The sequence below is a fragment of the Euprymna scolopes genome, chromosome 30 (assembly GCF_053919585.1).
Source record: "Euprymna scolopes isolate OS-2025 chromosome 30, ASM5391958v1, whole genome shotgun sequence".
In the NCBI taxonomy this organism is placed as follows: Eukaryota; Metazoa; Mollusca; class Cephalopoda; order Sepiida; family Sepiolidae; genus Euprymna; species Euprymna scolopes.
Window position 1 is genome coordinate 28,389,932 of NC_136511.1, and position 26,736 is coordinate 28,416,667.

The 26,736-nt window shown below is 34.8% G+C and overlaps 2 protein-coding genes across 3 annotated transcripts in view; one reads left to right on the forward strand and one right to left on the reverse strand.

The window, feature by feature from the left end:
- The window catches only part of LOC145254722 (sodium-dependent neutral amino acid transporter B(0)AT3-like), a 219,232-nt gene that overhangs the window by 171,728 nt on the left and 20,768 nt on the right, over positions 1-26,736 (reverse strand). For both annotated transcript variants that reach the window (XM_080113447.1, XM_080113446.1), the window contains exon 2: positions 25,142-26,028. In XM_080113447.1, the coding sequence (XP_079969573.1) occupies positions 25,142-25,370 (229 nt within the window). In that variant the 5' untranslated portion in view covers positions 25,371-26,028. The remainder of the gene's footprint in view (positions 1-25,141; positions 26,029-26,736) is intronic.
- The window catches only part of LOC145254723 (sodium-dependent neutral amino acid transporter B(0)AT3-like), a 189,588-nt gene that overhangs the window by 73,837 nt on the left and 89,015 nt on the right, over positions 1-26,736 (forward strand). The window lies entirely within an intron of this gene.

The following is a 26,736-nucleotide window of genomic DNA, read 5'->3' on the forward strand; positions in this document are numbered from 1 at the left end:
GGGCAAATAAAGTGACAGACACCGGTCTATAATAAAATACGTTTAATATCTATGTACGTTTCGAGCAATTCCTAGTTTTTTAAAAGATATACTGGGTATATAATTTGTTTCTTCCGTATGTGTTCATGAATAACTATTATTAATGTCAACTTAGATGGACCAGCATAACAGTTTATCCATCAAGGTCCTGGAATTAAGACTGCTGGGATATTGGTGATGTTGAACACACACACACACACACACACACACACACACACACACACACACACATATATATATATATATATACATACATATATATATATACGTTTTATTTTTTATTGCCGTATCTTTCTGTTAAGTTACATTATTGTTTCAGCTACCCGGCCGTTTTTTTGGCCGTCTGTAGCTTCCTCAGACTTTTACAGAAACCCTGTACATATATATATATATATATATACATATGTATATATATATATACATATGTATATATATATATATATATATATATATATATATATATATATATATATATATATATATATATACAGGAATACCCATTCATTTTAATTCATTTGCACAGGAGAGCCATTCATTTCAATTAATGAGCGATGGGCATCAGAGCGTTGATGATGTAAAGAGCGTTGATGATGTAAAGATAGAAGCTTGATTTTAGATGCATTAAAACTAACCGGCTACTTTTTCCCTATTGTACCACATGCTCAAGATCAGAGGAGAGAGAATCAGAGAGAACTTGGTCGTTTACGGTCTTTGATGTGCTACCACACGAATGATGTAAGGATGTGATTTGGAAGATCATTGATGTAGATCAGGAAGAGAGTTGGGCCCCATATGGACTCCTGAGGGACTCCAGCAATAATACTGAGGGCTTCTGATTTATGCCCATCAACCACTACTCATATGAACCTATCAGAGATAAATGATTTAATAATTGAGAAGATATTTCCAGCTATACCATAGCTGGAGATCTTGTAAAGTAGACCGTTATGCCATACTCTATCAAACACCTTTAATATGTTGAGCAATCCCTAGAGACGAAGTCGCAATCGAGCGATTCGCTTATCCTATGAGATATAATTGTAAAGGTGAAACAACCAATAAATTTTTAACGAGGTTTATACAGGAGTGCTCAATGCCGAAGTAGGGAAAAATATACTTTTATTTGTTTTACAAAGTATACTTTTGCATAAGCAGCCTCGCCTAAAGAGGTATCTAGTTACTTGTAATTGGCTCGCCGAAACATGCTCATGAATGTGTAGCGATGTAAAAGAAATAAATTTCATCAGTTTAGAAATATTTTTCTTGACTTTTTCCCTGTTCGATAACTACCAAATATTATGTTGACCCATTGTTCCGATCATTGAACGTTAATGAACGCCACAGTCATGGATGTTTTGTTTTGCTCAACAATGTCTATACACCCCTAAGACCTCTATATCCTGTATTCAGCTTGACTTTGTGCCATATACGGTCCTCTTGTAGAGGCAGGTAAATAATATTTGGAAGAGAGAGATTACGATGAGAAATTGGAGGAAAGAGAAAGAAACAAGTAGAAAAGAAACTCGGACAGATATAGAGGAAAGGTGAGTAGTAGAATAATTTAATAACATATTCTCAGGCAACACGAGGCGCAAGGATTTTGTCGTACTTAATTAAATTTCAAACGCAAACATCGGTTTCTTCTGGCTTCCATAGGAACCGTTAATTGTATTTTGTACTTTTTATCTTAAGATAACGCTTCATTTTGTTACTGGTTGTTTTTCTCTTTGGGTATTTTTATAACCATTCGTAAATGTTATTTTTGGGGTGTAGAAAGAATAACCATTCTGACTCTGCTTGTTTACCAATCTTGTGAACTTTTTATTCTGTATGTTTACACCTTGTTCTGAGGTTCTGAATAAAAGATTTTATGGCAAACAGCCTGAGTGTTTTTGTTTACATAGATTTTGTGAAACACATATAGGTATAATGCCTTCGTTTGGGTGTAAATTATTATAAAATGACATAATAAATCTTTAAATAAAAATATAAGTATAAGTTCTATTCAATAATAAATATTAATCTTGTTCTTGTAATTAAAATTTGGTATCTTCGAAAATCATTTTGACCTATATAAATTTTATCTATATTAATATAATCTCTGATTACACACATATATATGTGTGTTTGTGTGTTTGTCTGTGTGGATGCTTGTGCGCGTGCATGTGTGTATGTTATGTAAAAGCGATATATACTGCAGTATTTTGGATAACTTCGTAAATGAATAAAATGAGAAATCCGAGAGATTTAATAGTGACAAAAACAAACGTCGAAAATTATTGTTACGCTCCTCCCATTTTCAAAATTAACTCAATGTGTGCCACACATCCTACATACAAAACAGGTGTGATCAAGTGGAACTAAATAATAGAAGAAACATTATTATTAAACATTAATAGATAAGATTCTTAAAAATAAATTATATATAAAAATTTGGTGATGGAGAAAAAGGGAAATGTAATTGGATTTGTTTTTTTTTTATTTTACAGGAAGCATAAACGGTGCAAAGTGGAGTTCGTCCCTCTCTAAATATTTAAGCTAGAGATTTTGTTATAAGCTATTCATCGACATGCAATATGGTGTCCGTTCCGTGAGATCAACAGCCAATGTGCTAACGGTAATATCACACAGGTTCAGTTAATATATATATTAATTTAGAGCAATTGTTATTGACATTAAAGCATTTGATAGGGCATCGCGTAAATGTATACTTCATACGATTTCAAGCTACAATACTGCTGAAAATGTTTTCGCAACATCAAATCCGCTCTCTGCAATAGGTCTATTAAAGTAGTCGTTGATGGGGAAAAATTCCGAAGCTCACAGTATTAACGCTGGCTTACCTCAGATACCCATCCTTCTCCCAGCAGTCCTCCTGATCTCAATCAACGATCTCCCACATCACATTCTGAGATCTTTCATCAAAATTTATGCAGACATAACTACCATCTATGGCAACATCTCAAATCTCGGCAATAACCAGGATCTTTTTTATTCTCTCTACTCTGACCTGGGGCTGTGGTACAATGAGAAAATGGCTAGTTACCTTTAATCCACCCAAAATAAAACTTTTGTCTTTTCATCACCAACGCTCAAATCCTCATTTGGCCTCTGTAGAAATGAACGGCTCTCGTTTTAAGTCAGGGCCTTGTATTGATAAACTTCCGTGACTGACCTTTACTCCTGACCTGAAATATAAAACTTACATTCATACCTTGGAAAATAGTAGGATCGTTCTACCACTCTAAAAAGTATCACTCCCGATGTTATCCTCTTTATGCACAAGAGGTAAATACAGGACTGAATGAAGTACTGCTGCCACATCTGGGTAGGAGCGCCTAAGAGTACCCCCTTCTGCTAAGACCAGGTCCAAAACTGTCTTCGGAATTTAGTGTGCGGGGATCTTTTCGCCTCATTCTCAGTGAAGAGACTTGCGAGTCTATCTCTGCTCTATCGTAACTTTCATGCAGGTAGTCGACTGAGCAACAATATATTATTTCCTCCTGTAACATTTTTGTAACAAATACTCGTTTAACTACAACTATCAACAATTTCCTTTACTCTCTATCTGTAACTAAAACTAAACTTAAATTCCACGAACATAATTTATTTCCTAGAGCTGCCCGACTGTAGAATAGGATATTGGGGAGCTGATTCCCGGCTAACTGTAACTTGACTCTTCTCAAGTCCTATGTAAGTAAGTTTTTGTCCCCTTAAATAACTAGACCCTACCCACATTCCACCATCACTGATCATCGATGAGTTCTCACTAACTACCTAACACTTAATACTTATCCTTGAGTGGCCTGCTGGCCTTGGTATATAGGAACTTTGAAATAAAAAAGAAGAGAGTTTTGTGAATATAGATTAAATTTTAGAAAAGGCTAGGCATTCAATCCTTGTGAAGGTAACTATCTCGGGGATGGAAAACTATGAAATAAGATCAACTATGTCAATACACCCAAAACATTTTTATATATACAAACGGTGATTGCTGAACAATTATTTATTTGTTCAGACTGAAATTTTGCATGGTGGTCGTTGTTATCAAAGCGTGTCATATCAATACATAGATCAAATTTCAAAAAATTTGTAAGTTAAAACTTCCTAAAACTTTCAACATCATATAAGTACACAACTACAATATTGGCTAAGTAGAGAGTTTTTACGATGAATTCAACATTCTCATCCAAATTGTGACTTACATTATTTATATGAAGTTGCTCTTTGATATTGATATACACAAATCAAAACAGATTCAAAGTAAAACCATGATCGATATTTTTACACAGTTTCCTGACGATTGATCAAGCGATATAGGTAAACAAACAAGTAAAAGAAATTAACCAAACGAAAACATAGATAAACATCTTGTTTCTATTGGATTATTTTTTTTCAATATTCTAACAAACTTAAGTATTTCTAAACCCTCCTCTCTTTCACTTTGATAAAAACTACATATGTTTAAGTCCGAATATATTTGAAATTAAAAATGTTAAAAATAAACTTTTCTTAGATAATTCGAACTACTATTCATATATTAGTTGTTAAATTTACAACGTGCCTAACTACGCATCTTTATAGACTTGTGTCCGGAATTTATATGGAATTTCAAATTGAACTATTTATCTAATCCACTAAGCTAGATTGTTCTTTATCTGTCACCCACGACCGAATATAAATATCAATTATTATGTTATTCTTAGTAAATACCGCTTTTAGTAGGGATGAGACTATTTGCATCCGTATGAAACTGAGAACAGTGGATAAAATTCTTGATTAAAAATAAGTTCTAAGTGAAGTTATCCTCGGTGTAACTAACAAATGAAGCAGAATAGGGCATGTATCCATTGCAAAACGTGTAAAAGACAAACCGCAATCGATTTTTACACGTCAAAACAATGTGAAGATTTGTTCTCATAAGAAATAAAAAAAAATAGCCAAGGATGTTTTCGTAGATGTTAGCATGGAACTCGCACACCTCTTCTTCCTATCCTGCTCATGCCGTTTGCTCATATTTATCTGCCCGGGATAAGGTTCGAGAGAGGGTTGGTTGTATGGTATTATGTCCATTAACATAATTTGAGAAGACTAACATCTCTCCTTTTATTTTCGAATTACAAAAAAAAAAATATATTTTAATATTCCATATCGGAATCAGCTATAATAAAGGTGTTCAATAAATGTTCATATTTGGCCATGTCTCCAACCGCACCTCATAAAGTAGGGAAAATGCTGAAGACCATCTTTTTAATGACTCTTAAGATACAAACTCCGCTGATCGTCCCATAAAAATGTAATATTGTGTAACATCTTACCCGAGTGCGATATCGTAAATACCAATAAAATATTATGACACTGTGGGATGTTGAGACAGGCTAACGTACTTAACTTTATTAACGATGACTCAACAAGTATAACTTATAATCAACTTATATTCTGGAGTGGAAGGTCTGTTGTTTGCATTTATCTATATCTCTCCACTTGGCCGGTCTAAGCGCAGAAACTCCTACTTCATGTTCCTTTTTTTTTTACTTCTTTTTACCTCAAACAAGGCATATTACCACTTAGAACGTAAGAGGCTACTATTTGGGTTCATGTCTAACAGAAGACTCTGTAAACTTGTGTAGCTAGATGTCTTTTACATTACATTTAAACTTGGCCTGCTTTATATATTATTTTATTGGAATTCATTATTGAGATAAGTATTATTTATGAATTCATTTATTGCGGACTATTATCCTCATCTTTCTTAGCTGTTGTTTCACGAGGTTTCGGTCAACTATTCGGGCGCAGTGGATAGAGACGTTGAATTTCTACAGTTCCAGGTGAGAATTGTCTGAAGATACCCAAAGCAGACCAGAAGCTTACTTCGCTAAAAAAAAAAAAATAAATAAAAAAATAAAACGTTGTGAGACGATAACAACTATGGATGGCAGTAATTGCTGAGAAGCCAGTTAGGAGATTCAGAGTTCTATCCCGTCGCGGTTACTACCTGACAAAGGCCAGAGGAATAGTTGGCTGAAACGTTGGCCTGCTTTGTTTTAAATTTTGTGGCTTCAAATAAATGATTTTTCCACTGAAGCCTATCTATCAAGTTTTATATTACATATTTTGTAGCATCGTCATTATTATAATGATGAGGAAGGAATAGTTGTTAAAAGTCCTTTGCATATGTCGTTATTAAGAATTTCGTAAATATACTGTCAGTATATGAACGATTTGTCTTAATCGTCAGCACGGAGGGTTACGAACACTTAACTCTCCACAATTTCCAGTTGGCTGTAGTAAGTTGTGTTAGAAATTAATTGGACAATGATAAGACAACTGTAGTCATTATGGCGTTGTTGGCATGTTGTTCATGCTTTGGCTGATATTGACTGATGAACTGGCTCAGAAAACTAGATGATAATGAATATGAGTTTTATAAAATATAACCATATTTATTTATGCTGAGGTCTTTCTGTTTGTCCATCAATCGATGCTGCTTTTATAGAGCTCTTGATCGTGTAATTGGTTCCAAAATACCTTTTTCATTTCGGATGCGTGGTCATCTTCTGTTTGGTACATAAATTGATATTCGATTATTTAAATTTAAATTGTATTCAAATTGCACCTCATCGCTTTAGTAATTTTTCATTGTTCTCTCTTTTGGATATAGATTTCTTGCAAGGAAAATTAGCTGAAGATATAATAAATATAACAGAGAAAGAAAAAGATACAAAGAGAGAAAATGTAGTAATTTTAACAAACCAGTTCCTATTTACAATTACAATATTTGTAAAAACCAGTTCTTATTTGACAATTATAATATTTGTATAAAAACTAACATTAAAATTCGATAATACAAATAGTATGTAAATTAGTCATACCAGAGACTATGTAAAGTGTTCATTCTTAGTATATATTACATATTGTGTGCTTATAAAACAAAATCTATATTTTATACGAGACGTTGAAAATACTCTATTCCTACAAAGAAAAATGTTGTTGATTATGCTGTGGCTGTGAGTTTGTTGAGCATTATTCATGACGAAAATCTTTTGCTGGTATTCGTTTCTCTAATATTCTATTAGGAATTCTTTCTATAAAGATATCAGGTACGGGAGAGATCACGTAAAAGTTGCCAAGGTTCCTAAATTAAAGTGTTTCTGCGGAACGGAGTGGGTTCGAACTTGCACATCTATGTTGTCATCTAGCATCGTTAACCACTGAGCCACCGTTACCTTTTTGTAGCCGTGGGTGGCAAGTTAAGAAGAAAACAAGATAATAAAATAATATTTTGTAGTTATTTTTGTTACATAAACTGAAACGTAAGGTTTAAAAACTACGTTTAGAAAAGTATTTCGAATACCACATCTCCCGAGGTTCTGGAGTTTTGTGTAATATTCTTAGAATCCCCTCTGGTGTTAAATAATTCGTTACTATTTTTTTAATTTAAGCATGTAAATACTTATTCTTTTTTTATTTAATTTTAGTATTCCTATACCAATTTACCCTTTTCTTCAACCTCAAAACAAAAACTATGAATTTAGCATTTGTTTTTATTTCATTGTAGCCTTAATTTCACTACGAAATAAGTAAAAATTATTATTTTGCTTTCTTTTTTTCTAACCCATAGTCACAAAATTAGTAAAGTTTTCATTTAAGATTTGTATTTAAAAAAATGTCTTAATCCAACTCCAATAAATATGTATAAACACTTGGGAAATTGCTTGTCTTCTAGGTTGTCATTTGTTAATTAAAATCGGTTTATATTAACACTGACAATGTACTCAGCTGCCGGCAAATTGAAAAAAAAATTAATTGAATCGTTAAATGAAATCCTACCAAAAGTGATTTCACTTCATTCATAAACAACTTGGTACAATAAGTTTTTGTTGTTTATTTTACTCATATCCATCCCAGGAAGGCATATTTCCACAGAGACATAATGGGCTACTATGATTTAAACACGCTCAAAGAAGGGAGTTGAGCAGCGAAATATCTGTTCACATTACAATTGGAATACTGCATAGAAAGGGATTCAGGAAATGGAGGGAATTCCAAAGTCTACCAGTGCGAGGGAAAACGCTCTCCGGTTTCGGGGAGGGGCTTTACGGATACTGTTGCTTGTATGGTTAGTTTAGGGTATTTATATCGAGGTGGCACTAATGATGCGAATTCGTCGGAGCACATTACATTAAAGTACTTGTAGAACAAGCCCAGAAATACAAAATTGCGGGAAAAGGATGCAGGTTGAAGCTTCTTTGACAGTGCAATATCTATTAGAGTAACTTTTAATTAACTAAAGTTTATTTTTTGATATTAAGTTGAGATTTTAGACTAATTCAGTAGTATCTGAATTCGCGATAACCATCCATAAACAACAATGAAAATGCTTTAGCTTTTTGCTTATAGCTTGAAGATTGATACTTATAGAAATTAAGACGATTCGGTAAAAATAGTAATATGAGCTTCAAAAATATGATGGTTTTTCTTGATTTTCTAAATATTCCCGTGAAATGCCGGGATAGGCGTTTGGCACAGTGACTGCAACAATGTTCATACGAATAATCTATATATCTATAAAAGTGAACATGTCTGTCTGTCTGTGTACATGTCCCTACACAATAACTCTGTCAACTTTCAGTCTACAGACTCGAAATTTGATATACAGGGTAGTGAGATTTGGTAAAATCTTTAAAATCGGTTTTCGGCCAGAAACTTGTCTTTTAAGGGGTCAAAGTTCAACGATTTGACCTTTGAGAACTCTACCAAACTCCTCCGACAATTTTGGGTCTAAACACTTGAAATGTTGGATATAGGTTCCTTGGACATGAATCTAACTTAATAACTTGCTTTCAGCCCAAATCAATTAATATTAAAGGGTCATAATAGGGATCACAGTTAAAAAATAATTGACCTCTGCGGTCTCTACCAAATTACTCAGACAATTTCTGGTTTAAACATTTAAAATTTTACATAAAGGGTATTCAGAGATAGGACAAGCTTTTTAATCGGTTTGGGTCGAAAATTTCAGCCACAAATATATAAATCTATGCATGTATGTTTGGATGTCTGCCTAAAACTTTCGACAAAGGCGATCGATTTTCACAAGATCAGTATTGTTTTGAAGTTCGACCTTTCAGACGACAAATACCGACAAATTAGCTAAAAACATCAATATCTTCACCCTCAACTGGGTACTTTTCTACAGGGAGGGGTTGCTTTTCTCGCCGATATTTTCGAAAGTCTTCTTCTCCTTTCGATTGTGTAGCCTTAATTAAAACCTACGTCACTTCCGGTTTGGCAGTGATCGTAACAGCAAACAGGTCAGGTTTTTTCCCGTTCTTTTCCTCCTTCGCGGTACAGGTTTGAGCCTGCCTTCCTACTACGACTTTTTTTTTGCTCAACATACACCTCCAAACACCAGGACAACACCGGGCACCCATGCTAATCTATATATCTATAAAAGTGAAAGTGTTTAAACCAGAAATTGTCTGAGTAATTTGGTAGAGACCGCAGAGGTCAATTATTTTTTAACTGTGATCCCTATTATGACCCTTTAATATTTATTGATTTGGGCTGAAAGCAAGTGTGTGTGTGCCTGTCTGTCTGTGTACATTTCCCTACGCAATATCTCTGTCAATTTTCAGTTTACAAACTCAAAATTTGATATACACGGTAGTGAGATTTGGGAAAATTTTTGTAATCTTAATCTTAATCAACAGAAAACGCATTGAGTAGCAGAAATTAGGAATTCGCGATACTTTGAAAATTTATAACATTGTAGTAATTAATGGACAATCGACAAGTTCTCCACTTACATCCCTGTGCCTGTTTTATAAGTATGTTAATGGAATGTGCTTCGATGAACTAGAAGCACTTGTACCCTCTTGGCGTAAATACCTCTCGACTACCTGACAACGGCAAAATCTTACCTTATACTGTAGAGATCCATACATGCCGAAAATCCTTCTAATTTAATAGTGTCTTCCCTCAAACTAATAGACTTTATGATTCTCACCCGGGTCTCTACTGTTCTGGATGTACTGGTATACAGAAGTTCAAATCAAATGTGAACAGACATTCTGCTGATCAACTCTTTGCATAGTATCTGTATATTTGGTTCCAAACTGTAGCCTATTACATCAAAGTAGCACTGTGCCTTGTTTGGGGTGACGCATAATTATTATTTCGTTTGATAAATTTTCTTGTTTTGTTTTTCGTATTCTTTGCGTGGGAACGCATCTGGAGAATTTATATTTTCTTATCATCATTCTTACTTCATGAATTTAAACAGTTGACTAATTCGGAAAAGTACTTCAGTTCCTTATTCATTTGCCTCCCAACGAGGGCAGAGTAAGACACAAAGTCAGGTTTAATTGTGAAGGAAATCAAGCTTCTCCTTAGGGGCACTATGGGTTAGGATCAAAATTAAAAGTTGCCTAGAAGCAGTTTTCCTTCACTTACCGCAGGAAGAGAAGGTTACGTGTATTTTCAAGACAGATATTACACTTTGTGTTTAGCCAAACTGCAAAGGTCACACACCCGGAAAATTTGAAAGCCACGATTAAAGGCTGTCCTAAATAAAACTTTTTTCTTATAATTTAATATTAAATCTAAGAACAACAAGTAAGTCTCATGATTGTTTTGCGCCAGATCCACCACTATATTCATCCTACTCTAGATTGACCTACTTCTTAAAGGTCAACAATATACATAACGCATGGTAAACTGTTGGTTTTAAATAGTAAACATGAATCTACTTCTGTCATGCTTGACTGGCCAACCCTATAAACAACAATACCATACTAACTGAAAAAAAAACATAAAAGTACACTCACACTGGAGTTTCCTTCAGGTTATTCAGTGTGTCTGTTTGTCTATCAGTTATTTAGGCGTTGCAAATCTACTGGACATAGTTTGCAATGAACAATTCTTGAAATTCTGAATGTGCCATAAGGATACACATGTTATTACTACTGCTGCTTTTTTATTTTTTTATTTGACGAGTTGGCGTTTGCCGAGAGCTCATTAAATTCATGCTACATGGTTATATAGTCTGCTTAAATTTCTCTTTGAATGCAGCTTTTCGTTAGACTTAGGGGTACAAGTGTTAAGCTTGAGTCTGAGAGTAGATAATTTCAGCGGTTGCATGCGAATTCGGGAAAATTTTGGCCCAGGCCCTACACAAAATGTTGAAGAAGCAACATTGCCACTTGAATTCTATTGGTTTGCAGTTTCGTACCTGGCACATGTTTGCCAGCTAAATACATAAACGACAATAAGATGAAAATTCTGGTGCCAAATCTTACTGTATTTTTACCAAAATTCTTTTAGGCAGGTATCACGTTGCTACCATGTTATCGCAGTTAGGAAGGATTGGATTTTATAGAGTATTACTTCTGCTGCTAATACTACAAAACACGTGTACCTCCAAAGCTATTGTCCAGAATTGTACAAAACTTATCACAAAGAATCTCTACTATGTCGATTATGTTATGAAATATGATCACTGTCACTACTACTACTACTACTACTACTACTACTACTACTACTATTACTATTACTACTACTACTACTGCAGCATTCAGTTTAACTTAGTCCTTGTCAACTACGCTATATAACCTATACAATCCGTAGAACAACCACGCACTGCGAAGTGGGTTATTACTGGAACTCAGTATTAGAAAAATATACACCTTTACGTTTATCTTATATTATTAAAAAGAAAGTGATTCACTTTTGTGTTATTTTATTCTTCCTTGTATTGATTAAAAAGCTGTTCTATTTCCGAGGTTAATGTCATACGCTAAGCCATTTCAAGTTCACAAATACGTTATCAACTTTCACACGCATTATAAAATTTAATCGTCCAATTAACAACGATAATGTTAGGTATGATAAAAAAAACATTCCGACACATTTTAAATGGATTGTTCTAAACTCAAATTATGTCGTTCGATCTACTAAATAAGTAAGAATTTTAAATAAATATTTTCAAACAGAAACATGTGTACTATTGGTTTGAAAAATATTTAGCTGCTAAATAATTTTATAATAAGAAGACAGAATATATATTTTTGTTTAAAAAATAAATTGCTACAATGTTAAATAGGTAAATAAAGAAGAGATGTATCGTTTTATTCAATTAAAATTAAGAAGAGATGTATCGTTTTATTCAATTAAAAATATTTGGCTAACATTGACAATCATTTTTACTAGGTACGTGGAAAATGAATAGCCGATGCTCAAAATATATAAACATTTTGACCCTTCCCTTTACTTAAAAATTCACAAGAAAATCAGGAAATTTACTAATTTTGATGAAATTTCATTACCCCATTATTTTTATTTGAATCTTAGTAGAAATATATTATTTGGTTTAAACAAAAGCGCTTGTACTAAAGTTATATTTTTCAGTAGTAAAAGAAAATAATAAATTTATTTTGTTTTTATCATAAATTATCACAATAAAAAAGAAAAATTAATTTTTTCAGGAACATTATGAAAAAAGCCCCTAAAGTCTGAATTAATGAATTCGATATGACTCGAAGAAAAATTAATGTCTCGAACTACCAATATTATCATTGAATTAAGCATTGTTTTTTAATATTTTCACACGAAAAATATAATTGCAAAACATATTTTCTTTTTTTTTTAGATTACATTTTAGCGTAATTTTTATATGTAAGATTCTAGTATTTTCCTTGACTGAATGAAGGTGTATTCTTTAGTGTCATATAATATTTTATATAACCTTACATATTTTTAACTTGATAAAATTTAAAAGCAGGAACACAGAAAAATAATAAAATTAAAAAATGATTAAAAAAAATCATACAAACGTTGACGATAGGAATGTACGTATGCACGGCTGGGGTAAAACAAAACTTCCTACCTCCTTGTAACTAACTGGGGTCATTTTCAAATAGCGTTTTGACTTTCTGATATTTTGTGCTTCTGTAAAAGTCATGCTTCGACGATTTCGTTTGTTTAGTTTGTGCGAAGCCAGAATCTCTCACTTTGGATGGCTAATTTTGCTATTTTTTGTACAAAATATGTGTTTTTTAATCTATAAAATTAGATACATTACTAATTACCTTTGAAACAAACCAAGAAAGCTAACCTTCATCTTTCAAGGGATTTTACATTGAAATTTTTAACTTCAAAATTTAACTGAACTTGTCAGTTTTCAAATGTCGCAGTGAAAACACTTTTCATTATAACTATTTTCACGTGTACAAATATTTTTGGCCTTTTGGAAATGAGCTTTAGGCTTTAATCTTTAAAATACAATCAGAAAGTAACCGGAAACCTACAAAACAATTACGATAACCCGCCTTTCAAAACTATATCCAACTATCAGTTGTCCGCCATTTATGCATGTACCTAATTTTTACAGAAGAGCAATCGATCATATTTCCTTAATAGTATTGACCTTGTGAGAGAATAATTATTTCAAAAGGAATATCATTTTGAATAATATACATATAGATGTAGAAAACACCGTGGAATTTCCATAGATTTCACGATTACGATATTATTTCTTGTTTTGTCTAAGCATCAGTCTGGTACTTGCTTGTACTTGAAGCGACATTCACCCCGGAGGAGTTGAGTCGGCTTCATGAAGATGCACATCTCGTACCGCTGCGGCCCAAGCCCAGCGATCGGAGGCAAGATCCCGAGTGAGCAATAGCCAGTCACGTCTCCAACGAGACAGGCCATAGATAAGCGGGCCCGAAATAAGCTCAGCGTCGGCTTTGATAGTCTCGAGCCACGTTCTTAGCTGGCCACCGACACGTTTTTTCCAGCCGGGTAGAAGACGTGGGGAGATAGCCTCGTGGATAAAGACCCCTGCATCACAGCAAGACGCATGGCCGAACCATCGAAGGCGTCGGGACCGCAGTAGGTCAGTAATTGCCTGGAGATTGCAGCGACGCCGGACTTCTTTGTTGGCGACGAAATCCAAGGGACGGACATGGAGAATGCGGCGGAGATTGTAGTGGTCGAAAACTTCTACGCGTCGCAGATCCGCTTTCCGTATGGGCCAGGTCTCACATCCATACAAAAGTATTGAGCGGACGAGGGCCTGGTAGATTCGTATTTTTGTCCTCAGACGTATTTCAGGCCGTGACCATAATCGCCTTTGGAGTCGACAAAAGGCAGCTCGTGCGGCATTAATGCGCGCTTCAATCTCATTCATGCCTTGACCGGTACCAATGAACGTGCAGCCCAGGTATTTGAAGCTATCCGTCTCCTCGAGTGTTTCCCCGTTGAGAGTGACGGAGGACCTTTCTGCTTGGGGGATGCCAGCCGATAGAATCTTCGTCTTGCTGGCGTTGATTCTCATGCCGATGGCAGCTGCCTTCTCCTGGATTCGGTTCAGCACCGTCTGTATGTCTCCGTAGCTCTCCCCGAGAACCGCAATATCGTCCGCGTAGTCCAAATCGGTGAGATGAAAGTTACGCCCCATCACGACGCCAGGATATCCAGGCAGCGCCTGCTCCATGATCCAATCAATAGCGTAATTGAAAAGGGTGGGCGAGAGCGCGCATCCCTGGCGGACACCACTGCTGACGTTGAAGAAAGAGGAGTCCTGACCATAACAGCGGACACGCGTGCGAGTCCGATGGTAGTAGGCCTTGATCAAGTTGAGTAGCTTCGGGGGGATACCATCTGCTTCCATCACTCTCCACAGGGTACCGCGGTCGACCGAGTCAAAAGCGCCAGCGAAGTCGATAAAGCATACGATTGTACGCTGTTGGTAGCACCAGCGCTATTCCAAGGCTCGCCTCAGCGTGAATATTTGGTCGACGCATCCGCGGCCAGGTCGGAATCCGCATTGGTTAGGACGAGTCCTTCTGTCCCTTTCGTATTGAAACCGTCTCAGAATGAGGATAGTGAAGACTTTGGCAGCGACATCTATAAGGCTGATGCCTCTGTAGTTACTACATGTCCGTTTGTCACCCTTCTTAAAAAAGGGAAGAAGGATGGCGTCACTCCAATCTTGGGGAATCTCCCCACTATTCCAAATCTCAGAAATCAGCTGGTGTAGGCGAGGGGTTAATTCATCGATTCCGGTCTTGTAGACCTCAGCCGGGATACCGTCCTCGCCTGGAGCTTTGTTATTCTTCAACTTGGCAATGACGGCTCTGATTTCTTCATGGCTGGGGGTATCCGACGAGCAATCGTAGAGATCTGCAGCGGTGGGGGTGTTTTTTCAGTCTGGTACAACGCCACTTAATGCTCATATCGACAGACACATTTAGTAATTCCTAATGTCTAATTACACAAAATAAAGTTAACACGCACCTAATCAAGGAAGTCTTTGACAGCATAGATACAACACTCTCCTTTGATACTAGCGCGCAAGTACATGTATTTGGTGACTTTAATGTGTTCCACAGTAATTGGTTTTCTTTCTCTGTTTACATCGACGAAGCTCGTAGCATAACACATAACATATCTATTTCTCGTTCCCTATCACATACAGTTACGTTTCCGACTCGTCTCCCAGATCGACAAGATCGACAAGCCTCACTTTTAGATATATTTCTGACCATATTTCGCGATGAATGTGCAGCGAATGTCTATAATCCATGCATACCGCAGATTTATCCGGCATAAGTTTAGTACAAACAGATAAAGGTTTATAAGAGCTAGAAGTAATTGCAAGACATAGAGACAGCAAATAGAGAATATACCGAAACCACCAGAAAACGTATTAAAGCGCAGAAATTAGGAACTCGTCATTTCTGGAAAATCTGCAATAGTGGAGTAAATAATGGGCAATCAGCAATTTCCCCACTATCGAACGATCATAGGGTTGCTTTCGCGCCAACCGAAAAGGGCTTACATGCTTACCCGTCAGTTTGCCTCAAACTCTATATTGCACCCAACAAACTACTCCCTCTCTGGTTTTCCTTTGCGGCCAGAAATCACACGAGATAATCTGAAAATCACCTCTTCTCAATTGCATGATATAAAAAACCTAAATACCTTGAGGTGAACATGTGAACCGGATCTCATCCCGGTCGTACTGTTAAAAAGCTTTTCAACAAATGCCTTAACGAATCTTGCTTTCCTTACTGGTTGAAAAACTGCTTCTCTGGTATAAGTTTACAAAACTTCTGGCGAAATAACTGATGTATTAAATTATCGCCCCATTAGCCTCCTTACTTTTTCACCAAAATATTTCAGTCCATAATTAATCAAGCTCTTGTCCACCACCTTACAGTTGCTAAACTGCTGTTCGATTTATGGTTTTAGGCTAGCCAGTTCTACTGCAAATATCTTAACTGTAATTTCTGAACGTATATACTATCCATTGGATAAAGTAGGTGGTAGGACAGTAACCCTAGATATATCTAAGGCGTTTGACAGGATATGGCACGAGGGTCTTCTAAGTAAAATAAGAGCATGTGGTATTACTAGACGAATACTTAACATAATGTAAACCATTCTTAAGTAAAAAAGAATCCAGGTTGTCCTCGATGTTCGTACGTCAAAACAATATGAGATAAATGCGGGTTTACCTAGAGCGTTAATTCTCAAACCTTTATTATTCCTGATATTCATAAAAATTCATAAATGATATCCCTGATTAAATTGTCTCTGAGATGGTTATATCTGCTGATGACACCACGCCCTATGGCAGGCACGAGGGGAAACCGAATCAACACATATCTTTTTTTTACAAGGTGGTCACCACTTATCTAACCCCGGAAGCCACTCGGGGATAAGGGTTATTGCGTATACAGTACGCTAGTGGTGAGATTTGATAAAGTGCATTACTTAAGGGGGCGGTTCATCATGAATTTGTTTATGTTGGACTTGAAGACATCCAGGTTGTAGTCAGGTGGGAAACAGGCAAACGGCAGAGAGTTCCACAGGCGTGCACTTCTAGGAAATTCATGGAATCTACGTTTTAGTTTTGGCACAGATAAGGAGTAGGGAAAATTTTTGACAGTAATTTCAGCTAGACGGGTGTTTTTCGTGAAAGATTGGCGAGAGGGGACCAGGGATAGGAGCTCAGCCGAGCACTTGCCATGGAAGTAACGGTAAAACAAAGACAGGCTCGCAACGTCTCTCCTGTGGGAGAGAGGTTGCAGGGAAGAGAAAAGGGCATCTCCCACTAAGCCACGAAGCCTATTTTGTACTCTGTCAAGGCAGGATAGGCTGTTTTTAGCAGCTCCTGCCCAGATATGGCAGCAATAATCTATCCTTGGACGTACTTGGCTTTTATATAGATAGAGAATTACATCAACAGTCAGATATCTTCTGGTGCGATAGAAGGATCCTACCATTTTTCCAACGACCTTGGCAACAAACTTGATGTACGTGTTTTATTTCAGGGCAGGAGTAAAGGTCAAGCCAAGAAGCTTATCAAAACATGGGGCCTCCCCTAGACGAGAGCCATCCATTTCAATTGATGCCAGATGGGGATCAGAGCGTTGATGATGTAAAAATAGGAGCTTGGTTTTAGATGCATTAAAAGTAACCAGCCACCTCTTTCCCCATTGTACCACGCGCTCGAGATCAGAGGAGAGAGAATCAGAGAGAACTTTGTCATTTACGGCCCTTGATGTGTTGCCATAGATGATCGGGTCATCAGCATAGATGTCAACGTATGATTTAAGTGTTTATTTTGGGAGATCATTGATGTAGATCAGGAACAGAGTTGGGCCCAGGATGGACTCATGAGGGACTCCAACATTAATACTAAGGGCTTCTGATTTTTGCCCATCAACAACGACTCTTATGAGCCTATCAGAGAGAAATGATTTAATGATTGAGAAAACATTTCCAGTTATGCCGTAGCTGGAAATCTTGTGAAGTAGGCCCTTATGCCATACATTATCGAAGGCTTTTGATATGTCAAGAGCAATTGCCATAGAGAGGAAGCCTTTGTCATATCTAAGGTAATAGCGGAAACTCTATAGGAATATCTCCAGTCTATAGTTGAATGGGGTAAAAATAGATGGGAACATTCAATGCTGCAAAGACTATGCTCCTTTCCTTTAATAATTACATAAAACAATTGGAACAATTACATTGAGAGCATTGCCGATTTAAAGTGGTAGTATCAGTCAGCGTTATATCTATGGATTAAATATAATCAGTCTTGCATATTGCATGAAATTACATCCGGTTATATATATATATATATATATATATATATATATATATATATATATATATATAAAGTTAGATATGTGTATATGTTTACATGATTGTATACAGGGAATTTACTGTTTGGATGCATTGCATAATACAATGTATGGTTATTCTTATTGCAATCAAACCTTTCTTTTCAAACTCTGAAATTGAAACTATTCGATTTTACTCCGGAAATATGACCCTTAAAGAATTACTTACGCGTCTGTTGCAACCGAATATCACCAGATTATTACGTAACTAATTGGCCCAAAACTTACCTTTCTTCAACAATGACGAATATTGTTTGCAAAATTAGGCCAGAAACAATATTGCTGTTGTCAACCATTAAACTATGATAATACTATCAAAAACTGGAAGATCTTTGTTGAACAAATTGGAATAAACAAATATTTGTATTATTTGGGTTATTCAGATTTTATTCCCACAATGTTTCAGCTGATGTAATCGCCGAGGGAATCAGTACGGTATTTCGAAGGGAACGCTTTGTTTAATTCCCGGGAGTAGCTTGCTCTCGTTTATTCAGCCATAACTGAGTAGAAGTCTTAAGTAATTCGTAATTGTATTCTTTTCACAGCGGTAGCATGCTCTCGTTCTGCCAGACATGACTAATCTGAAATTGTATTTTCAATGCCTACACTGAGGATTAAACCTTTAACCCTCAGAAAAGGTCACATTTACAACTGATTTTTTCCAATATCCTTGTGCAAGGACCAATGGCTAAGTGGTTAGAATACTGGGAAAAATTCAGTTGTAAAAGTGATATTCTTCTGAAGGTTGGAGGTTTCATTTTCAGTGTGGGCGACGGAAAATACAATTGTGAATTAATTAGGAGTTCTATTCGGTCATGGCTGACGGAACGAAAGCATGCATACCCTTACAGATTCCCGAGTTAGACAGAAAGATCTCTGAGTTCAGAAAGATACACCTTGAGACGATCAGAAGTTATATCGACCAAAATATTGTGAAAATGACACTCAAAATGAGACCATTAATTCGAAGTTAGAATTATCATAATCCTAAAAATAAAATTTTTTACATAAATAAAATTGATGCACCAAAAATTTTGGAATATACTGTCAACTCCGACCCTGGGTCTCAGTTCGCTAAAATCAGAAAAATGTTAAATACAATTTCACTGATCGACCGTTTCATTTTTCAACTCGAAATGGCCAGTGACCTCAGTTCCAATACGGCACTATTTATACGGGATATTGGTAAGATGATAACCACTTGCAGCAAAGGAGCTAAAATGGGCAGCTTGGATGTTCCATCGCACCCCTCTAGCTATCACATGTCTTTTATAACATTGTTATGCAACGTATATGTCTGGATGATGAAAAAAGAACAAAAGCGCAAAAACTAAAAAAAATGTTGTTTTTTTTAATGCATAATTAATATCCTCATTATTGTTTGTTTAAAAATAAAAGATGATCTCTCTCTGTTTATATAGAAAATCATATACGAAAGAATATAACAATCGATATTTGAGAGTTATAAATGAATTTCGACCAATAACACTGACCTCTTCACATTATATGGTGTGACAATATATTCAATGAGTTAGATTCAGTCGGATGTTTGTAAAATTGTTAGATAAACTGCGATAATGTATTTCAAATAACACTAATTTACATGTTTTTGTAAAACATATTGCATAAATTAAAATTTTAATTAGTATCTGCGCTTAAGTGTATGTTTGACAGATAGATATACAGTTTATTATATAAATAGTAATATTCAACCACGTTTGGGCAACCTCACATTCACCCCGCATATGCATCAAGTCCCTCCAGTATAAGAACAGCTAATTAACCACAGTATATAAAGCATCCACTCAAACATCGTTTCTAACCCAACGAACAGCAAAGCCTATTTATCCATAGATCGCCTCCAAACAGAAATTTATACGTTTTAAATAAATTTAATTAAACCAGATCACACTACGATAACAAGCGTAATGAACAAAATGTATCTCAGTAAATCAAGTTTACTTTTAAATATACTCCCATAATTAAAAACACTCAATCTTTAACCCACTTAAATAAGTAATCCCCCAAGCATTTCAAAACTTTAGACCATGACTAGTCTCCATTTCCACTTCACTTAATCACCCACCTACACAATAAAAACAGCGCATACCGAATACTAACATACAATTCCTTCCCCTCCCGAATAAATTTCATTAAGCACATGCCTCCTCGCCTATATCAACCCTCCCTCTTCTCCCGTTATCCTCTCTACCTCACTCTAATCCTCCTCGTTTCTTCATCTAAAAGGCTTCCCTCGACCCTTCTCAACAAGAAGCTGGCCGGCTTTTACTAAGTATCAATCCCATATTAGAAGCTATTCGTACAACACATCGCTTCTAAAAATCATCTCTCAGAATATTTTGCTACCCAGACTATTGAGTTTCGAGTTCCATTGCACCATAGATATGCATATATAATTCCATCACCCATGGGAATATATGCAATGGATTGGTATATCCATCCAATATCTGATATACTGTGCCAACTCCAAAAAAGAATCTGGATTACATATACCAAAACGCATTCAACACATCAACGAATACGGCCGCCCCGTATACCTTTAGGAATATCAATAAGAAGCAACCAAGCATTTTGTTATATGGGATTACTGCCTTCTCCCCTGGACCAATATTCTGCCTACTTGGAAATTACCCCGGAGGACATTATACTCCTTCTTATAACGGACTGCCTAGGTTGAATGAAATTCCCTCTTCCAATAATTATTTTCATATAACAATCATTAACCAACAAAAAACTATTTTCAATATTTGTGCTGAAAAGCAAAATAAGTACCTTTTCATAGCTGAACATTTTGCTAACCGCATTTCATTTCCTCTGATGATATGACCCATTATTGAAAATCCATATATTAAGGAAATTAATATAACCCCTTCTATATATTTTTTTGTCAAACAATAAATTCTTAACTCGAATATATGTGTCTATATTTTGATTTCAGAAGTTAAATTTAACAACTAAATTTATATATTGCTCTATTCTTAAATATTGAGCTTTTCCTTTTTGGCTAGGATCACCATGAAAGTGTTTCCTCTAGTAATATCTACCAGGATTTTCATCGGATTTTAATCTGCGTCTTATCTCGCTTATATATATATATATATATATATATATATATATATATATATATATATATATATACAGGGTGTCCATAAAGTCCGTGTGAAATTTTCAAATCAATTGTTCCAAAATCAAATCCTTTTTACATGTTATTTCTATTGCAATCACAAATAAAATTATCAATATTTTAAGGCGCACACGGACTTTATGGACACCATTTATATATAAATATATATTAATTTTATTTATACAAACATTAATGGCTACATATGTGCATACATGTTTCTGTAATCACCCACGTTGGGGGATTACGTCTTCAGGCCAAGAACTACCTTCAAAAGTGACATTTCCACAAAATACATTTTTCTACTTCGTTTATCAAGTTAAAAATACAACCTGGGTGGGAGTCAAAAAAACAAAAAACGGTAAAAGGATGAGTGAGGTCTCTGAAGATGATAAACATCTTTTTTCTTTTCCCCTTCCCCCATGTAACCTAACTTTTGGCTTTTTATGACATAGGGTACTTGAGAGTTTAGTTTTCTTGTCTTAGAGTCTTTAAGTCAATAACCTTAGCTATGGTCAACCAAGTACTGAATATATATATATATATAATGACTGAATGACAAAAGTCTATATTCAAAATTTCATGATGTTGACCATCTCACAATTTATTTCTTTAATTCAGTTGACAGTTACAATTCTTGACAGTATTACTTAATTATTATATCAATCAGTGAATCTATTTTGCACTTAACTCATCAGAAGAAAGAACAATAATCAATCCACCAAAAGCAAAAAAAATACCTTTGCACATGATTAAAAAAAATCCGAAAATTGGAAGAGAAGCTGCAAATATCTTATAGTTTTCTTACATTACGTCATTTTGAATTTAGAAAAAAAGTCACTAAACCCACATATTCGTATTTGTATAAACAAATTACATTAATTTAGCTACATTCTGCCATGAATGTCCGGTTGAGTAATTAGTATATTTATTATTTATAATTAATATATTCATGTTAACCCAATTAACATCAATGATTATAATCTATTACATATGTTTACATACTCAATAAATTTATACGAAACTTAAAAAAAAAAGAAACTATTACATTTTTTATTAATCTGAATTTAAATCTATACATAGTTAAGTTCTTATTACTGTTATAATAAAATTTATTATTAATAAATTATAATTCTTTATTCTAAAACTGTTTATTATTATAAATTATAATCCTTTATTCTAAAATTGTAATTTTATTTAGTTGAAATTTATAAATTCGTTATATAATCCGTTAACATAATTGTTTACCATGAGCGAAAATATGAATAGTTCAACTTTTTAATTTTAAGCTTAATAGAGTTATTTCCCTTTTATCAAAACCTCAAATACATCTTCTCCGATTTTTATTTCATCTTTATTATTCTAATTTATTTTATCTGCGCTTGTTCTTTCCACTAATAAATAATATGTATACAGTTCTAATGTCATTCATTTCATATTATTCATTAATTAATTCAATGTATACTAAAAATTAATTAGCTTATAAATTGAATATAAAATCTTAGTATTAAAACTGTTTCAGAATACAATATTATAAAGTATGAGTTTTATTTATCGATAGACTAAATTAAATTATAATCATCAGATGAATGTTTAATTATAGTTTCTTTTGTTATTAAACATATCATAATTCATATCCTTTTAATATCGAATTATAAATTATTTAGTTACTACATTTATATTTATTTTGTCTATATGTTTTTATTATTATTATTATTATTATTATTATTATTATTATTATTATTATTATTATTATTGTACTAGCAGGACTCGTTAACCGACGTTGCCCGGTGGTAGCCTGTTGTTTCCCTAGCGCAACCTCCTCATGGTAGAACGGCTTTCGGAATAGACACCCCATTTTTTGATTGGGTGGTGGGTTGTTCGAAAATGACCAAACAGAAAAATTTGGTGGCTGTAGTGTCGGTGGGTCTATGCATACTACACTGGTGGGAAGGGTATGGTTCATGGTATGGTAGTTTTGTTAGCAATACTGGAGTTTAGGTGGCGAAATACTCTCGAACCGTCTCTGACTTAAAGGAACAAAATTTATGTACTCACCTGTACGATACAATGTAAACATGTAAACGATATCGGAAAAAAAAGAAAAAATATAAAAAAGAACGTTTTCTTCTCAGAATAATAAACAGTAAAAATTATGAAACAGAAATTTTATATAAGTGTGAAAGAAAAATTTTTCACAGACATTTGTAAACATATGTACTTGTAAAAAATAAATTTGGGGGAAATAATGCGAAAACAGTTTATTAAGCTTAGTGACCTATTTGCGTTAAAACAAAACAATAAATATTAGTTATACGTGTTTAGTACGCACAAAATAAAAACAAAACAGATAATAATAGTTATTACCTGTGCGAGTCCTACGAAAAGAAAAAAAAAAGAAGTTGAAGCAAATCCGTAACAAAAATTTAAATAGCAGCTAGTACCCACAAAAAAAGAAAAAAAAAACATGCTCGAACCTATAACGCTTACATGAAAATTTGGTGTAAAAAAAAAAAAAAAAGATAACGCTGTTGCCAACTGAGCCACCGCTAACTTAAGACTTTCTATTTTGGAAGTAACGTTTTTAAAACGTGCGTATATCGCTGAAATGAGTTAAAACAAACTATTATGCTCCCTCCCCCCTTTCTCTCTCTCTCTCTTTCTTTCTTTCTTTCTCTCTCGCAAGCGCGGTCTCTCTCTCGCTCTCTCGCTCCTTCTCTCTCTCGCTCTCTCTTTCTCTCGCTCTCTCTCATACATTCTGTTGACTGTCTGTCTGTCTTTCTCTCTCTCTCTCTCTCTCTCTCTCTCTCTCTCTCTCTCTCTCTTTGTTATACATTATTTAGTACTGAATTAATATTACACTGTTAGTGTTTATAAAGTAATGTACGCACTAGTACGTGTTGTTGTTTGTAGTTGTCACCTCTCTCCTTCTATCAGTCTTTCCCCTCTATGTCTTGGAAACTAGCGGTAGAGGGTGTAAGAGGAAAGGGGCGAGCAAATAGCTAGGCGACTGGGCTAACGGAATCAGCTTCGCAGAGTCCAATTGATGAAAGAAGAGAGTGGGAGAGCCACTAGCCAGTAATGGGGGAGAAGGGAGAAGCAGTTAGACGGAGATTTGTGCATGTTTAGTAGAGAATTTGTGTGGCTAAATAAATAAAATAACAGAAGCAATGACTTTAGGGAAAGTCCTGAAATGCAAAGGTACTGTGGATAATTTAGAAAAAATAGGAGCGAATAGATATAATAATCATCACCATTCTCAATGCACTTTTGCTAGCTTCTTTTGGTGACTCGATCGTTAAAGTCCGAGGTTAGTCATTCACATTTCTGTTGCAATTCTGAAACCGACGAACTCATTTCTTAACTGCGCTGGCATCGCTTTCGTAAACATTCAACAGGGATCGCTTATTGCTGAACGGTTTATTTATTTATTTTTTTATTTATTTTTGCATGGAAAAATTCAATGATGCATCTCTGCTTCTGACCCACGCCCATGACAGGGATTGCTTTTTTAGTATCTCGCAGCGTCAATATCTGCAACAGAGATATGAAACTTTCAATTATCATAATAATGCAATTTGCCATCCCTTCTTATCAGTCCGGGTGGGAAAAATAATAGGAGGCATTATTTCTGGAACGTCTCTTGCATGTGTGTGTTATTTCTAATTAAATTTTAACAGTTGTTTTGTTTTGTTTTGCACCAACAGATTATAATGCTATTAAAAGTAACGCTTTGGTTGCTTTTCTAATAAGATGTACTTACCTGGATAGATGGGTGGTCTCTTCATTTTTGATTTAGTTCTCCTCACCTTCCTTGGAGTGGCGTCAACAGAATCTAGATATGCCATCTCATCCCCGTCGGATAAGACTGTTAATGAGTTGTCCATATCATAATAGGCCATTGCACTTATCAATATTTCAATTCTAAGCTGTGTATCATGCGTTTTTGTAAAGAACCGGCTACGAATGACAGATATAGAAGCGGCAGACATTGGTGGAATCTAAAATTGAAATCATTTTACCAGAGAAGCGTAAACACTTGATTTGAGATTCTTTAACAGTGAGAAAAGAGCGTTACTTTCCAGAGAAATACCCGATTTAAAGTCCCACTAGTCATCTGCATCAGCTATATATGCTTCAAGGATATCTTGAAATTAAAATTACAATTTCTTTTACTTAAAAAATGAAAATTAGGATTGAAAATAAAACCAATAAAAGGGAAATCTTTAGAGCCCCAGCTAAATATTAGATTATTAAAATTCAGATGATACAACGATTCGAAATAAGGACTATTAAGTTATGACTGCCATGCTAATACAGAGACAGTGAGTTATTATATAAATTGAAAAATGATTTTGTTTTGTGCATTAAGTGTTTAGTCTTAAACAAGATTTGTGTGTAAATGTGCAATATGGTAAAAGTAAGATTTAAAAAAAAATATCGATAACAATTTCAATATAGAATACAGTTTTTACTTCAACGTTCGGAATCTAAGATCACGTAATCTCCGAACTATTGCGCGATCCCACCACGATTTTGTGATTCTGCATCATGCCAAATGTGTAACGGCCGATTTTCAAAATAATGCAACTATCGCGCTACAAATTAGTATCTACAACGTTCGAACACATTTCCTGGAATTTTACCAATCTGAAATATAAAAAAGAAAATGATTGTGTAAGCTAAACAGTAATGCAAGTAATGCAAACAGTAAGCTAATGATTGTGTAAGCTAAACAAAAGAAAAATCAAGGAACCCAAAAGAATTAAAACAATCAACAAGTTGTATTATAATTTCTTCAATCTGTAGCAACAAACAAACATTTAAGTATTTATAATACAAAATAACAACAAAAAACAAATGACAACTGGCATCAATTAACTTAAAATACATTTATTTATTAATTGTTAGATGTCTCAACCCAGTATTACCTGGGAACCTTTAACATTATTATTATTATTATTATTATTATTATTATTATTATTATTATTATTATTATTATTATTATTATTATTTGCTCAATGGAAGCTCTCATATGGGTAATCATCAGTGGTTACTGACTGACAACAAGCGATCGGATTACTTGGAATCTCGGTGACAACAAGTCTCATCAGATTTCAAATACTCTCCACCTCTTTCGACAACTTTTGCACATAATTTTGCATTATTACACGATCCACTGCTTATTGATTTCAGGCTCGTAATGACCATTGGTTTTCATTGGAATTTAAGTGGCAATATGACTCCCCAAGGTCCCATTTCTCAGCGTAATCTTCCAGTGGATGTCCTGTCAGTACTATCCCTCCTCGATCCGCTATTCTCTTTGACGTTTTTCGATTTGATGTGATGCCAGTCTGT